The following is a 16,577-nucleotide window of genomic DNA, read 5'->3' on the forward strand; positions in this document are numbered from 1 at the left end:
GAGATAAAGCCCCGTAGATACATAGGTATCTGCTCCCCTCACGCGGGGTCACCAATAGTCCGGGCGGGAATACCTTTACCTAATTATCGATGGATAGATAATCTTCACTGGTGTAATTGTGCTTCTACGTCCTAGGACGTCTTTTTGGGCAGGCGTACTTATGATCAATACTGCTAACTACGGATCTGCGCCTTCCTACAGAATTCCATTCTCTGGGCAACATCAAGGCTATGGCTATGTTCAAAACGCTCGAGATACTGTTGGACCGCAGCCTACCGCCGCGGTAGAGCCAGAAGTTTTCGGGGCTTGGTCGCTGCTTGGTTAGCCATAACATGTGGCCGTAGGCGTAAAGGATGGTGTGGGCTGTTTGCTTCTGATATCCTCTCTTGCTTACCCTGCGATATGCTATCGTAAAATGGCTCACCATGGAACCCCGCTGGTAGTCCACCTCGTTCTGTTGAGTTCTATCAACACCGCCGCCCTGCTCCCGATGGTAAACCTAGGTGTAGAGAACAGAACGACCAATCTCTTCATTGTAGCCTTCCTCATCGCCGCTGCGGACGAGGTGAATCTGTTCTGTATAGATGTCAGGCGACTGCAGATCCTCGAATATTGTATCACGGATGGCAGTGCTAGAGAGAGGTCTTTGATCGTCGTCCTCAAAGTGTTGTAGCCTCGTCGCGGTACGGTTGAAAGTAGTGCGTTTTGTGTTCCTGAGAACCGCTCCCGATAAGGCTGTAGCGTGCCTTGGCGGCAGTAAACACGGTCGTCCCTCCTTCCCCGTCTCCGCGGGGAATAAAGTGAACGTGAAAAAAAGTCATTTCCCCCCACCCCCTAGTCCGAAGTTGAACCCCGATGAGCTGAAAACTTCTGAGGATGTTAGTAGATAAACATCGAACGGTTAACGGTCCCGGAATACGTAAGAAGCTCGCGTGTGCACGTGCATGTGTCATCACACGAAACCCAAAACAAATAATGCGCCTGTGTATGGAGCTCGACTATTTAAACAACACGAGCAATCGCATGGTAGTGTAAGCGAGCTTATTTACGCTTCCGTAGCACGTTGTAAGCTGACTGATGAGATCACCGGTATGATACGACAACCCTCAAAGGTATACGGTCCTCTTGTAATGCCGGTTTAGTTCCATCCTATGGTAGTGATTTTACCCCCGTTTTTTTCGTACAGGCACCGCATCTTTGCTGCATGAACGGGAACACCGTAGCGAATCCAAATCCTTTTTCTCATCAAACGTTCTCAGTGTCGTATGTAACCATAAATGAGTGATCTACACAATCAATAACTTCTGGTGCCCCTTCCGGAGGTCAGCGAGAGGGTTGGGTGGACCGTAAAATAACAATACAAGAGCTTGACACTAAACATGAGTAGATATCATGACCAACAATTTAAATATTTTAAGACATGAGAAGATATGTAGATATACAGTTGCTGATGTATGTATTCTATGTTGAGTTCGGGAAACGTGTTCCTGCAGCAAGAATCACGTTGCATTGCATTGGAGCCTCATTTTGATCCCAAAAACTCGAGTTCAGCTGTACTAGGTACAATGTCTTCCCCAGGCCGGATAATAGGTAATCACTGAGTACATGCACGCACATGTATGTATAATAAAGATGCAACCTTAATATCACTCCACTATGCAGAACTTAAGTACTAGTATTTCGCTGACGTTTTTGAACTGGGCCATTATTGCATACACCCAAAATCATGAGCTTGGCGTATTTTTGTATGGCATGCAATATCAGTCGCGTCCACAAACGTCAGAGAAATACGAGTATACATAGTATTTATGTTGGTGCATGATTATAGTCAAAGGTAATTGGTATCGTAGCTATAGTATCATCCCAAGTAATCCAAACAAAACCGAAACCAAGAAAGAAAGAAAAAAAACCCAGGCCCAACAATCTAAAAAGGAAATAAAAGTACAAGTCTAACGCCTCATGTTCCCCCACCCACGACCCCCAGAACCATTTATCCTGTATGAAAACATCGACGCTAGAAAATATCGTCCATCATGCATGACCCAACCGAATCCCCAATATTATCAAACTCTTGATGAAACAAATAGATAAGGAAATTTAAAAACAAAAGAAAGGTCCTCGTGTGTTTTTGTCGTTCTGTCCTTTTACGCTTTGATGCCTTGCTCTCCCCGGTCCCATCGAGAATAAATAAAAACAGTCTTCATGCCACCTTCAAAATATCAGCAAACAATCATAGCATCCCAACAGGAGCAGCAGACATACCTGATATACATCACATCTCTTCTATGAACACAATATAGGTCTCAATGCGTTTAAGTAGAGTTGAACCAGGTCTTGGAGGAGTCCTTTGCCGACTGGTTGATATAGTTCTGCAACATCACGCTTTGAGTGGTAGCAGGTTGTTGGCCAGACGATTGTGGGGTGGAGTCTGGTGGGAGCGTTAGTATGGGGGTTGTACAGTAAAGGACGACATGAAATCCTTACTTGTGCTGGTGCCAGCAGGAGTGGCCTGGCCCTTGTTGGTAGAGTTCTGGGAAGGCATGGCGAGAGAAAGAGGAGAGAGGTAAATTGAGAAATGGAAGTTGGAGGAGGTGATTGTGTCTATGGGTAGAGACAGAGTACGGTTCGATGAAGGAACAGTGAGGCGGGAAACGGCGCTCTTATATTGTCTGGCTGGTCTTCCCTTGTGTCACTGTGCGGATAGGCTCGAAACAGGCGTGCGGATAGGCTCGACACAGGAGTGTGGATTGGCACGGCGAAGAAAGATAATCGAGAGAGAAGATATGATTGGGTTCCAAGTGGCTAGATGTGATATCTAAGTTGTTATTTGAGGATTGTTGGTGATGATGAAGTAAAGGGAAACTTGGTCGTAAACATGGACTTGTACAGTCCTTATGTAGTTCTGGGAGCTAGAGCAGGTGGTGCTATGTACTTCTGTAAATGCAAATGCAAGTGGATCCTGGTAGGAGGTGGGTGGTGGGTGGTGGTGGTGGGAGCGAGGAGAAAAAGGTGGGGAGAAAAGCCTCAGGGGCATTTATCAGGTTCTGGAGAAATGCTCTTAGATACTTTTCACCCTATATGCCTTGCAACATTGAGAAGACTTCACCCTCCTTCTCTCATCCTGTTCGCGAGCAAGCCGACCGCACCCACAAAGGTCTGCCTAACCTCGTCCGCGCCACCACCACGTTCGAGACTGGGAGCATTATTGACAGAACTCCGCCCTGAATGAATCTAGGCAAATAAGAGAGCGTCGGAGGTGTGACATAGTTGATGCGGGGAGCAGGGCTGGCAGGGGTCGTTGACACTGAGCGTTGGGTGTGTTCGTTGAGCTTCCCGCGAACAGGCGGGGAAGCTCTAGAGTGTTTTGTAGTTTGAATCTGCGAGAGAGCTCTCAAAGTGCGCACGCGGTTATGGGAGGCCATTATTGTGAAATACAGCTAGCTGCAGCTGGTCGATGCCCATGAACGCGGTGATAACGGTGACGTCTAGCTGGTCAGCCATGATTACCGGGATTGTAAATTAATTTGTTGCATGAAAAGAACTTGTGTAATCTCAGGCTCAAGTTAGGTCAACTTGATGAGTAGGTGCTAGCACGCAGCCGAGTCGGGTGAAATAAAAAGAATAAGAGGTGAGCATGAGGAAGAGAAGGGACGTGTATGTAAGAGAAATCAGCTCGGCGGTTAGAGGTACATGATGTTCTTTTCAAGCCCATCCGCTAGTCCTAATCGGGTAATGATCTTTGCCTAATTAGGCCTAAAGTTATTATGTTTTTTTCGGGCAGATTGCACCAAGTTTTCGAGAGGTCGTAGTGCAAGAAGTTCTTATTTGTTTTAAATCTCCTTTAGTGGGAATATTTAGGGCCATGGTTAGAGCCATTTTACAAAAGAACATTGTTTCTAGGCAAGTGTTGTGTTGAAAGTCGATGGGGTGAAGGGGGTGAGGGTTATGGCTGTCCCAGGTACAAGTTGCCATGGCAACGCCCATGTTTCTATAATTGGCCAGGTAGCGAACCCGACACAACTCCTATTTTGGTGATATACGGATCATTCTTACTATTATAGCTTTTATGATTCATCTTGCATTGTTTGCAACCCGTAGGACTTCAACAGAAAGTTTAGATGGATACATGTAGTTCAAGGAGTCACTCAAGGGTTACGGTGTCGATATATAAATGTAGTTTCGAATTCTATATAAGGGCAATTCGGGATTATGGTAATTATAATTATATCGGGCCTTTTCTTCTCCGGCTCCACTTAAGTTATGGGAGAGGGGGGTATTTTTGGACTATTGTAGAGTCACCCCAACTCCGTGCGGGTTTTTTTATATATCTGTATTTATATTTTAGGATCTCTATCTGATCATGAACCATCCTTTATACTCGAAAGACGTATAATATACATATATACATCGGTGCTAAAAGTGGTAATAACCCATCATTGGTATTGTATCACCGGCGTATCTCATAATATGCATCATACTCTAATGGAGTTGATGGTATATAATATAATTATGATATCTATATGTTTATAGCGAGTGTAATTACATGTATGTATACGGAAGGTGCAAGAACAGGCAGTGCCATGTAGTGACCTGGTTTCGGTACCACCACGGTAGTAAGTACCCCGAATTTCGGACTAATAGACCTGGCCGCCTTATCAGTGTGATCCACTCCCTAGTTAAATTTGGTGGGTTAGGTTTAGGGTTAGGGTTAATGTTGCGGAGGGGAGTTTCCGCCTCAAGAACCGCAAGTATGGGCGAACAGCAAGTTACTCGTAGGGGATGGGTACGGGACTAGAGGCAAGCACCTGATCTAAAATGTACTGGCAGAAAATAAATACGAGCTAATTTCTCTTATAGCAAGTGATACTTGCATTGTGGGCCTAGCCAGTCTACCAACATGTCACTCTGTAATATACATGTAGTTAAGTCAGTACTTCATAATGATGAACGTACGTAATGCATGTGCCTACTTATGATGTACAGGTACATGTACTTACATCATGTACAGATCATAAATTATTACTGTAGACAGCCGTCGTTATCGCCGCACCAGACCTGATTCATCTTAGCCGCACACCGCACCTGTGAGATGATTGGGGGAGAAAAGACAGTGGGTAGATCATCGAGGGGCACAGGGTGACATGACAGGCGGGCCGACCCGATCGAGCCCAGGAACGGTACGTACTTTCCGTTGGCTTAAGGGTGCGAGTTTTGAGATGCTGCACTGCCTCACTCGAAGACTCCCCAGGCTAAAGTTGCAGATCGAAAACTCAAGCATTTTAACTCTGCTAAACCGATAACGCAAAAGTAGGCTATAGTACATAATGCTTGTCTTGTTTCTGGTGGTTATAGTTGAGCATACTGAATGCCTTACATGCAGGGGGGCCCCAGGCCCACATCAGACGATTGCAAACGGATAGAAAGTACAGCATTCTGTAGAACCGAGAGTGGAATCTTGCGTGTAGAGGCTAGGAAACGGTGCCGATGGATCATAATTTAGTTAAGAGAAACAAAGTCAGGCCCCAAAACCCTGGGGTTTGCTCGCCGAAGCAGCACGATACCTGTCATACTACAGCAAGACAACGTATGAGCCAAAGGTATTGAGTTATTCGGCGTAGGTACCCAAGGTACTACATGTAAATGTGTGATTGCTTTTTTAGTATTGGCTGATACATGTATATGGTGCCAAGAATGCTGCAGAGCTGAACTCCTAACAAGTCATCTTCCCTCCGAATTCTGTCTCACAATAATATTTTACAAACATCACCTTTAATTGTTTCACACAGGATTTTATTTGCAGAACTAAATGATCGCTCTACGACCGATCTGATTAGCGGCCTATATACCGTTGTAAATTTACCCACTTAAGCTTTCCTATACAATACCTAGCACATTTCCAGGTATTACTTAGTAGCTAACAAAGGCAAAAACAAACGTTTCTTCTCTTGCAGGTTGATGTATGATTATAATGACGTAGTCCGATTGAATTTCGGAGATAAGAAGTACTTTCCCTTACCTTTGGGAAAAAAGAAATGTTAAAAATTGATCGAAGAATGCATGATTACTTATTTTTTGTTTGATATTAATGAATGTTATTCCCTGCTTCAGCTGAAAGGAAACCGTCGGATCACATGGTACTCGAAGTACAAGATTGTCAGTTGCGCACATAAAATTTTCCTCATTTTGATCCAAGGAGTGTCAGCACTCATCCTATGTTCTAGTTCTAGAATCTAGAGTCTAACGTGAATGGGGGATGCTAACTACAACTTGGTTGGGTAAATACATACCACCCACAGCAGTATTTTCCCCAGAAAAGATCTTAAAACATATCTATATTATGGCCCTTGATTCCAAGTGTGGAGTGGGAAGCATGAAACATAGGGCTGTCCGGCTGTGTTGCAATTGTTCGTTGAAGCCTGGACTCTTTATTCCGGCTGATATGTAACGCGCCCCGGGCCCCCATCGGCCCCGCCCTCCCACAACAGAAAGTCTGTGTGCGAATAACTTTTGAAAATACCAGGTCGCTTGGCGCTTGGCGATGTTTTTCTAACGCAAATGAAGAAGTTTAACACATGCACCACACGAGGATGAACTATATTGATGGTAACTAAATGATATATGCTTCCTAATATCAGTAGGCGATATCCAGACTAATGCCGGTGTAAGTAGAAAGGCTGTCAGGCGTCATACTAAAGACTGCAACCCAATCTCTCAGTACGCAGCATGGTGTAACAGAAAGAAAGCTGCTAATTAAGCTCTCGCCAATCTGGCCCTGGTTTGCAATCGATGGTTCCTTACGCCTTATCCATCTGAAGAAAAAAAACCTCGCAAAAAAAAATGTGTAATCTGTGGAAAGAGAAAAATCAGACGTTATTTTTTGCATTCTTTCATTAGTTGAATTCTCCGAAAGTTGCCTTGAACCGGGGTATGGCTGACATTCTTACATCGATCAGGGAGGCCCATGCGTTTAACAGTGCTTATTCCGTGTGCGAAAATTGACTCAATCACGTCAAGTACATAGACAATAGAATCAGTGTTACATGGGGGTTGTACCTAGCTCATCTTGTGTGCATGGACAGGTTCCAAGATCCACTCCTTGCCAGATCTCGATTCGACTCTCGGATATCGGATTACAACGGCTTGTGCGCCGGCTCGTGCCGTGCAAATCAGCCTTCATTAGGTAAGGCATACATATACATACAATGTCGTTAACAGGCTACCCTAGGGTGATAGAGTAAAGGACACTAGAGTACTACTCTAGATAACGATGCCAAACTCTCTCAACCCCCGTCGAATCACAGTGCGTCTAATAAGTACTAGTACTACAACTATTATGTCCCGTATATTTACCTACAGGCATCTCTAGATGAGCCTGAAGGATATACAGACAAGTGCAAACCACATATATAGCTATCATTGGCGCTGCATAGCTACATTAATCACGGGCTCCAGGCCCGTTATTTTGAGCTCCATGGCCACCGGACGTTGCTCCGTCGCGCCCACCAAACAGAAGGCAACGGGGCCGCGGTCACGACGGAAGACCCTCCGTCTGAGGAATAAAACACAAGAGCTGTCCCGGATTTTAGAGAATGTGGGGAGCTTGGGCATATTTCTAATTGGCGATATCCCGATGTTCTTTTAACGAGCATAAGAAGATCAATAGGTCACATCATCGATCAAGCTACCTATGGTTTTCGGCACTTCTAGGAAGATCCTTCTGCCTGCCGGCCCCCACCATCGCAACCCTGGAACACAGCATCAAACCAACAGATCGCGTGGCTTTATGTGATGCGGTGCGGTGCAGCTCACAATTATTCGATTTTTTGGGGGGTATGTTCTATCTTACTACCAGAAAATAGCGCATTTCTTACCCTCATGGCATGCTATCTTTGTAGGCGCACTGCATCTACGATCTTTGTGCAGTTATCCGCGCTAGAATAAGAAGAAATATAGGGGGAGAAGAAAACGGATTTGTTGAGTTCTGAGGTGCGAACAGTCCAATGTACTCGCCGAATGTCTACATTATGTATGCGCAACCGTCTCAGTTACAACGGCACTAGTAACAGCTATGACGCGAATCCCAATTAAGACGAAATAGTAGGCAACAACGCTACACGTTAACGTCAACATTAAAAAAGTGTTGAATTTCTCACCACAACTTGAGGGCCATGATATCGCTCCGCAAATAGGCAATAAAAAACGCCTTCCTAAGGTCATAAATAGATCCAACATATTCCGATGCAGTACCTTACACGTTTAGAAAGACGACACTAGCTTTGAAACCCCCTGTTGACATCGAATTATGATAAGTCCTAGCTAGGCCTGTCTAGACGTAACGTCGATGGAAATATATATAGGTACTTGAAAATAAGGAATCAAAACTAAATTCACTATCGAACCAGGGGGAGCAATCTTTACTACATGTAGGCGCGCAGGTTTAGCAACGATAGGATCTTGGCAGTCTAGCAACCTCTGGAAATATTATTCATCATCATTTTTCGGCGACCCCATATGCGTCAAACCCGTTTAAACTAACTTGCTACAAAAAAAAGGAAACAAAGAAAAAGCCTTGAGCCAGAGCCTTCCCCGTTCACGGGGCGTTTTTTCGAGACCGTGAACATCACACAACGTCCAGTGTCTCTCACACTCGGTAGTGTCGTGAGTACCAAGGTCGCAGTAGCTTTCGGAACCATCGTAGTCGCGGCCGGTACGTTTATGGTGCCCCTTGCGCTGGAAGGGGATTCAGAACTGCCGTACTCACGGCCTATAATAAAATTAGATGTGGAAAACAATTGGAGGATAATTGGTAAAAAAAATACCTTGAATCTAGACAGAGCAGTGTCCTTGTGGTTAAGAAATAATCAGAACCCTTCGAATCATTGGTTCAACAAGCTTAAGTTCCTTGCAATGGCAGCCACGGATTCCTCGTTTGGTGTCTGATCCAGGAATCGTTCCATCATTGGGTTTCTACGAACACCCTGTGCGCCAGCAGCGGCTGCTTTATTTCTGTCAGGACTTGATTTCGGGGAAATAGGGAGAGATGACATACCACCAGCAGCTCCAGCGGTTGGGTTGGTTGTTTGAGCTCCTGCTTGCCCTTGAATATTGTTCAGTGTCTGCTGAGTTCCGTGGGTAATGTTGGTATCGGTCATTGTTGAAATAAAAAGGTGAAGTGAAAAAGAATATGGTAAATGTAATCTGGAGCTAGAGGCCGTATGTAGCAAACAAGGAACAATTTAATAGCTGTGAGGGACTTTTGCTATTGTCGTTGTAGGTATGATATGATATAAGAGTCTAGGTGTAGGCAAAGGTACTACGGTGTTAATAGAGCTTTTGCTTTCTGGTGAAAGTACAGAACTTTGGAACAGATTGGGGAGTGGGGAGTGCTTTATATATAGAAATGAAGACCAAGGCTTTTTTTCTTTTTCGTCAACTCTTCATTCAGTCTCGAGCCTGGCTAAGGCTCGCACCAGCTAGTTGTACTGCTTCGCCATGCAGTGTGCCAATGAATATTACTTGCTCGTGCAAGATTGACGATTCACCGAGCAGTTCTTTGAAATAATGGGGCGAGCAAATCTGCAAGGCCAGACCCGAACACTTGGCTTCATGGGGAAACTTATTGGAACAGTAATCACTTCGGATCCGGAAAAACCATGTTTATTGTGTCTCAGTGTTGTCAGGAATGAAAATCTCCTTCATTCATAGTACTCACCAAACATCGTTTATAGCACGTGGGAGAACGTATGTTCCAAGCGCCACATGATTTTCCTGCAGGTACGATAGGGCTTTAATCTAAGCTGAACTACATGTAACTGACATTAACTTCCAGAACCTATATGCATAAAGCACAAACCACACATCCACTTAAGTACATGTACTTATATGTACGTACCTAGACCCTAGGTAAATATATATGTTGTCTAAAAACGTATAATACCTTATGCAGTTGGTTGAGTTATGGATAAAGGGCAGGCGGGGCTATTCTAGTTGGTTGAGCTGTCCACGCCAACCAACGTCTCCAAAGTGCTTTTCTGTCGATATTTAAGGAGTAAGAACGGAAAGATGTTTGCTTCGCCATGAACTGCACCTTAATCTCGACTAAATCTAATAGGTACTGAAGCAGTGCTTTGAGATCTTCTGGGACCTGCAGAAGGCCGGGGTGATGATTTTTACAATTTAGGCTGAATAGCCTATCATGTATCTAGCTACATAGCCGCTGATCTATAATGTACTATCGCTAAGTTTTCTAACATTGGAACGGTTTGATTGGCTGCTGAGTGCAGGGATGTTGATTAGTCAGCACGACACATCAAAGTACTGAGCACTCACGAGAGGACGATGGGGCCGAAGGCCCCTCATGATTGTAGTGGGAGAATTAAATTTTATTTAATACCCATAATCCAAAGTACAACTCGCGGTCGCGAGTTGGCACACCCCTAGTATGTATGTACCTACATACATGTAGTGCAACTACACGTATATATGGATAACTTGTGTATGAGCCGAGTAACCGGTAAAGCTTGCTAACGAAAAGCCGGACGCGAACAAAAGTTAAATCGTTAAAGACTCAGCAAACAAAATCTCCATAGACTAACTAGCTTCAGTTCTTAAAGCAAAGGGGGCTGACTTGTGTTCCATCCCCGGCGTGGCCTAAAGATCTAAGGCTGACCACCAATTGCTATATCAATGATAAATATGCAAGGATAAAGACTCATTGCAAGGATGTCACTTGTGGGTTTGTGTACTTCGCTTGCTAAGTACATAAGTATTTTCTGTGTGTACGTATTGTGCGCACCATATCGCGTCGTCAACTTCCGGGGCCCGTACTGTGCTAAACGGCATCCCGTCAAAGCCACACTGAAATGCGATCTTTCATCGTAAGGTAGCCTGTATTCAAGTCTAGACCCCCCGGACCGTGCACAACACAATGCCCTTATAAACTTAATATATGTAAGGCAAATGAGACGATGGACCCTTGTTTATAATACCTTGAGCCTTCTGGCGCCTTGGCTTAGATATCTCCCCGGAGTCCCATCGAATGCATCAAAGCTGCCTTGTGATGGCTAGCTGTGTATACACGTTTTCACATATGATCAAGAGAAACGTAGAAGCTAGGGTAGAGAGACTTTAGAACGGAATGGGGTAGGTGAGACTCCGTGGTGCATGAGTGGCTGGCCACTGATAACGTCCAGACGTGCATGTGCCGAGTGGGCTGTAGAAGAATCCTTGCTCAGACTCTACACACTTTGTTTAGAAGGGACGTGAAACAGTTTAGCCCAAATATATCTCGATCTCGAGTGATCACACATGATGGATCTTTTAATATATGCCTGTTTTCTGTGGCTGGATGTTGATGAACAAGTCTTTAACCAGTTTACCATGTTGATTTGACCGAAGAAGCTTTTGTAAAACAGCGTGTAGAAACTTGACCGCGGGTATGTCCAATGCTTTGCTTTACTCGCTCCAAGATATCGGTTTCAATTCCGGAGACTGTATGCTGAGATAATGGCGGTAAATAAGCGGGGGGATATAATTATCTTCACTGCCCTGTTAATTGCGTTCATCTCTATTGCAGCTACTTTTCGCTTCTTGAGAGGCATTGATCCAGAGTAAGATACATATATACCGACGTACATGAGCAAGAGCAAGAGCACTGAGTGGATAGGATAGGATAAAGGCCCATAACATACATTGCAGCAATTGTCACGGCCATTGAAGGCAGTGTTAATTCCCAAATGAGGGGAAATAGAATGAGCCTGGAAGTAGCATAGTTTACGCTTTGGTGTGATGCAGCACGCTCCGGAGGTTCCACTATTGTGCTATTGGCGAAAAGAACGGCTTATTAGCTAGATATAGATGCATTTTCTATATTTCGGCTTGGCATATGCATCGTTATTGGGTATGCTTGCTTGGGCCTTGGGTAAGTGATGCGGGGATGGGGGTATTCACACGAGTGGAAATACCTATAATATGAAAGGGTCCATTGTGATCATTGGAATTTTCGCTTGCAATTGGGTGCATATATACATTATATGTACTTGCCTCTTTTTTGTTACAATTGGTCAGGGTTGATCTATGCAGTATCAGCACATGATACATATCGCGGAGAATCGTAACCCTATAAATCAGCTTTTAATGGTCGAAATGTTTGAGGTTGATCTGTCATACACGAAAAAAAAAAATATATATATCTTTCTGTATCCACCGATTGGCGATGTGACAACCAGTTGCAATTAGATGTGAACTACAGCGTGCTCTTATTTAAGCCCGCAGGCTTGGCACATCATGTGATTGTGAGGTAAGCCCAATAAAAAGGCTTTATTCGTAATGCATTGCTGGCTAGATATAGGAGAAATTTCGACCTGAAGATATCGTTCGAACTGCGCTGGTGTAAGACAATATGGTGGCAAACCCGTTTCGTCCTGGGATTTGTGCTTTTGAATCGGAATCGAACCTAGAAGCTTTCAAAACGGTTGTCAAGAGATGATATGTCTGCAGGAAGAATGTAGATCATCGCGGTTAATGTTGTTTAGGAGGTATGACACGCGGCCACTAAAAGCACTATGTAACTTTATAATTTAGGCCGCGTCCTGGCAACCACGATCTCAGATATTGTGATGTTACGACCTGCCCATGTAGCAACGGAATATGCCAGGACCGCAACCTGACAGGAATAAAAAATTAGAGCATGTTCTGCTACCAAAATATTTCAAGTTTTTGATCAAGCCTTAAGCTTCGTAAGCCACAACGGAGGTGAATAAATTTCAGAGCCCTAGTAATATACAACATTTGGGTTGGTGAACTTGGTGCTAAGTCTGGTGCTAGCGCGGCGAGGATTGTGATATGAGCTTGAATATTCTGGTCTGAGCAGAATATTTTAGATCATGATATTGGGGCTCTAACAGGATGACAAATATCGTAAAAAGTGGTTGCTCGAACACTACCTTCAGAAATAATCTCAAATATTGTGCCAAGACGGCCGAATATCGTGATATTCGTTGCAACAGGACGCGGCCTTAGTATTTAATCCTCTGGCCTGTCAAGTAGTGGCCGGGTAACCCTCCATCTTGATAAGATGGAACCCCTGCCGGCGCCGGCCTCCTTGATGATCTATAGCTAGTAGAGTAGATATTATTATGGACCCGCAAAGAGAGGGGCGAAATTAACCCCTTCGAGGCACAGCCGAGAACATGTACACGCCCCTAAAGCATTCAGGTTCCTGCTGAATATTAAGGACCCGTTTGGTTACACATTGGAACGGAGTTTTGGTGGGCAAACCGAGTTTCTTTTTGCATAACTCCAGTTTCACGAAACTGACAAGCAACATCGTTACTGGTGTTTGGTAAACCTAAACTTCATTTTAAAAAATCTCCGTTTATGCTCGCCTAACGGAGCAGTTGCCAGACGGAGTTTTGAAACGCCAAAACAACCAAACGGGCCCTAAGATTCCCCTTAGCGGGGTGGAACCGCAGAACTAGTGCCAAGCAAGGCGTATAATGCAGATTTATCTGCGTACATCTGAGCATCCTGGAACTGGTTCCACATGCACAGATCATCACTCGATGTGTAGTGATGGCGGTACAGTACAGCGATAGGGAAAATTATTGTAGAAGTATGGTAAGAGTCCTATTGGCCGGGGCAGCTACCTAAACCCTGTTTTTAGACCCTTGTTTCTACAATAATTTTCCCCATCGCTGTACATGGCATACTAGTACAGATCATTGCTCTTTTCGCCCAAGTTCAAGAACAGATTGGTCAAGTTCAAGAACAGATTGGTCAAATTCAAGAACAGATTGGTCAGGTCCAGAACGAGTACGTCTTTAGCATTACTCACAGTTCAACTAGGAAACAACTCATATCTTGCCGATGAAGCTGTACAGCTCTGGTGCTAGCGATTCTGCATCGCTCCGCTACCCAATCGGAGTACACGACGTCCAGTAACTGCCGCAAACGCGTCGTGACCTTATTTGATTTACTTGTAGGCTTTCCTCAATTCTTAGCGACTGGTTGACGTTGCTAAATGTTTCATAATTATCAGCAAATCAATCACAGGCACTCGGACTTCCTCCATTGCTAGTCGACGCCGAGGTCGACGCGGGTTGGCGGCAGATTGCCGAACACATTGGTGTTACGTATTGAGGTGGTACTACTGGCAGTTTAAGGCGTGAGAGTGGGATAATAGAATAGAATGATCGGGAAAAAAAGCGGAGTGTTAAGTGAGGCAAGTCACTTTATGTCGTTTATTGTGGTTACGACCGAGAAAGATACTTGTAGCTGATTATAAGCACTCGTAATGGCGGGAATCTCTAGACTGTGTAATAGAGCCTATTTACTAACCGTCAATTCTGACAATTGACACTTCGCCACTCTCCAAAGTGGCATCCACAAGTGTCATTTTTTATGTAGGTCGCTTACCGGGCTGTGAAATACGTTAAAAATATACCAATACACTTAGAAGACACCATAGTAGTTCATGTCATCCTATTCCTGCAGCTTGCGCATTTCATATCCCTATGGAGGGGAAGTGTCAATGAAGGATTACAGCACTTGCGGATAAGCCCATGGCAACCTTCTTCGAGCGAAAAAAAACAAAAAACAAAAGGAGCAAGCGTCCCGCATACAGACAACCAAGACTTTGTGGCAAAATTACATACCCAACGTGATATCATAGCTGTCATCAATATGTGCAGTTAACTCTTTGGCGCTATGCTATTTATTCGAAATTTGTTTATGGACTCTAGCTCTATCGGCCCCTGAGATTCATATCTGAATTGGTACGAAAGTCTATCACATTCCTTCATGATAATGACTCTGGTACGAGGCAGTCATGCGAAGATTGCGCATCCAATCGACCCTGGTAGCATTGCTAATGCAGGCCGCGCAGCATGAATATTTGTAATAGCTTCAATCATTTATAGACTCAAGATTTGGGTTCCATAAACAGTACTTGGCGGTAGTGGTTTAACTGGGAGATATAGTTAGTGATATGCTGTATATATGTAGAGAATCAATTCGGCATTATAGCGCCAGAAAATACCTAATATTCCGACGCGATGGAACATTTGAACCTTATGAAACGTCTTGGTACCGCATAATAAGTTATTTTCTGATGCATGATTCGCTGTTGATGTTGTCCAATTAACTACATAAGCTGATAGTTTTCGGTATTACCGGTATAAGGCCATGCTACTACATTCCATAAGCAACCCCAAACAATGGACACGCACGCCCACTGTATCCCTGTGTAAGCCATAGGCCAGAATACATCCACCCATCAAGCAAGAAGCACGGAAGCGAATAGGTAATGCATGGGTAGCAAGTAGGCAGAAAAGACAAAGGCGTTTCATCGGAGTTCCCGTTGATCGGCCAATGAAATTACCGAATCTCCAAGGCTGTAAGTACGATGTATTCAGCTGAGAATGAAGACAGAAGAGAGATTCCCAACCCTTGATATAGAATGGCATCCGTTATACATTTGGTTATCAGAGTAGATCCTCAGATTTGTTTCGTCAACATTACACGTAACCTCTACAAACATTCTTTCTAATAGCTTATACCTCAAGGGAAACATTGTTGCCTAGCGTGATACGACGTTTCTAGAATAGAGTTCGAGACAAGTATACACATGTATCTCTACCACCTTTCCTCCTTCGATACGAGGCTAATCAAACTTATTTTTGCCTCGTATCCCGTCCATGCATTCCTACATCAGAGAGAAGCACAGCATCAGGCTCGGTACCCCTCCTGTCTCTATCGAACATACGACACCCAAAATCGGTGAAGCTGGAGTGGTGTAACAATCCCAGCCACGAACCTGTTTCCAACGCATTCCCAGTTGGAAATCCAGCCCAGGCCGAGCCTGAAGCTCTACCATACCAGATCGAGACCAAAATCTCACGAGCCTGGTATCTGCAGCCTGGATCAGCAGACTAGAAGCTTAAAACGACGGCTTGCGTGGCTGGCCAGTGTCATAAACCGAAAAGTGGCCAGTGTCATAACCCGAAAAGTTTTCTCCACTTTCTGCGACTCGTGGTGATCTTCCGCGACAGCCTCCACGTCGGATGCGTGGTGCCAGGCTCGAGCCCAGTTCCCGGGTTCACGTTGAGACCCTGGCCGATCAGGTTTGGCACATCGATTTCACCGCCTTCTGAGACTTGTGATAGTCCTCGGCAACAGTCTCTCCTCCGTACACCAAGGGCATCTGACATGACGATTTCGATGTTGTCCGGATGCATGCTGCCAGGCTCGAGCCCAGTTACCAATCTGATCTGAGGTCTCGGGTGGTGTTCTACAACAGTCTCTCTTCCCTAAGTCGGGAGTACCTGACACCATGGTTTCGATAATTTCTGATGCATGCTACCAGGCTCGATCCCAGTTGCCTGTTGATTCTGGGGCTTCTGGCTGTGCTCTGCAGCAGTCTCTTCCCCCTAAGCCGGGAGTCCCTGGCACCAGCGCTTCCATAATTCCTGATGCATGTGCTGCCAGGCTCGAGCCTGCATGTTATTTACCAGGTTCTCCCTGAGACTCTCATCGCTCAGGCTTAGACATACATATGCAGGCTCGATCCCCCAGGCTCG

General features: G+C 44.8%; 4 protein-coding genes across 4 annotated transcripts; 1 reads left to right on the plus strand and 3 right to left on the minus strand.

Annotated features, from left to right (window-relative positions):
• Positions 1–415: 415 nt before the first annotated feature.
• H6S33_005187 (uncharacterized protein) lies at positions 416–673 on the plus strand (the record flags this gene model as incomplete). Its single annotated transcript, XM_044836546.1, has 1 exon — positions 416–673. One exon carries the CDS (start codon positions 416–418, stop codon positions 671–673), a length of 258 nt encoding a protein of 85 aa, XP_044690400.1.
• A 1,639-nt stretch (positions 674–2,312) lies between these two features.
• H6S33_005188 (uncharacterized protein) lies at positions 2,313–2,542 on the minus strand (the record flags this gene model as incomplete). The annotated part of the gene is made up of 2 exons (XM_044836547.1): positions 2,313–2,428; positions 2,485–2,542. 2 exons carry the CDS (start codon positions 2,540–2,542, stop codon positions 2,313–2,315), a joined length of 174 nt encoding a protein of 57 aa, XP_044690401.1.
• A 6,334-nt stretch (positions 2,543–8,876) lies between these two features.
• H6S33_005189 (uncharacterized protein) lies at positions 8,877–9,152 on the minus strand (the record flags this gene model as incomplete). Its single annotated transcript, XM_044836548.1, has 2 exons — positions 8,877–8,995; positions 9,050–9,152. The coding sequence occupies 2 exons, from the start codon at positions 9,150–9,152 to the stop codon at positions 8,877–8,879; spliced, it is 222 nt and encodes a 73-aa protein (XP_044690402.1).
• A 6,840-nt stretch (positions 9,153–15,992) lies between these two features.
• On the minus strand, positions 15,993–16,208 carry H6S33_005190 (uncharacterized protein; the record flags this gene model as incomplete). The annotated part of the gene is made up of 1 exon (XM_044836549.1): positions 15,993–16,208. The coding sequence occupies one exon, from the start codon at positions 16,206–16,208 to the stop codon at positions 15,993–15,995; it is 216 nt and encodes a 71-aa protein (XP_044690403.1).
• Between the last annotated feature and the right edge of the window lie 369 nt (positions 16,209–16,577).

This window comes from Morchella sextelata (assembly GCF_020137385.1).
Source record: "Morchella sextelata strain SCLS chromosome Unknown scls_19, whole genome shotgun sequence".
Classification (NCBI taxonomy): Eukaryota; Fungi; Ascomycota; class Pezizomycetes; order Pezizales; family Morchellaceae; genus Morchella; species Morchella sextelata.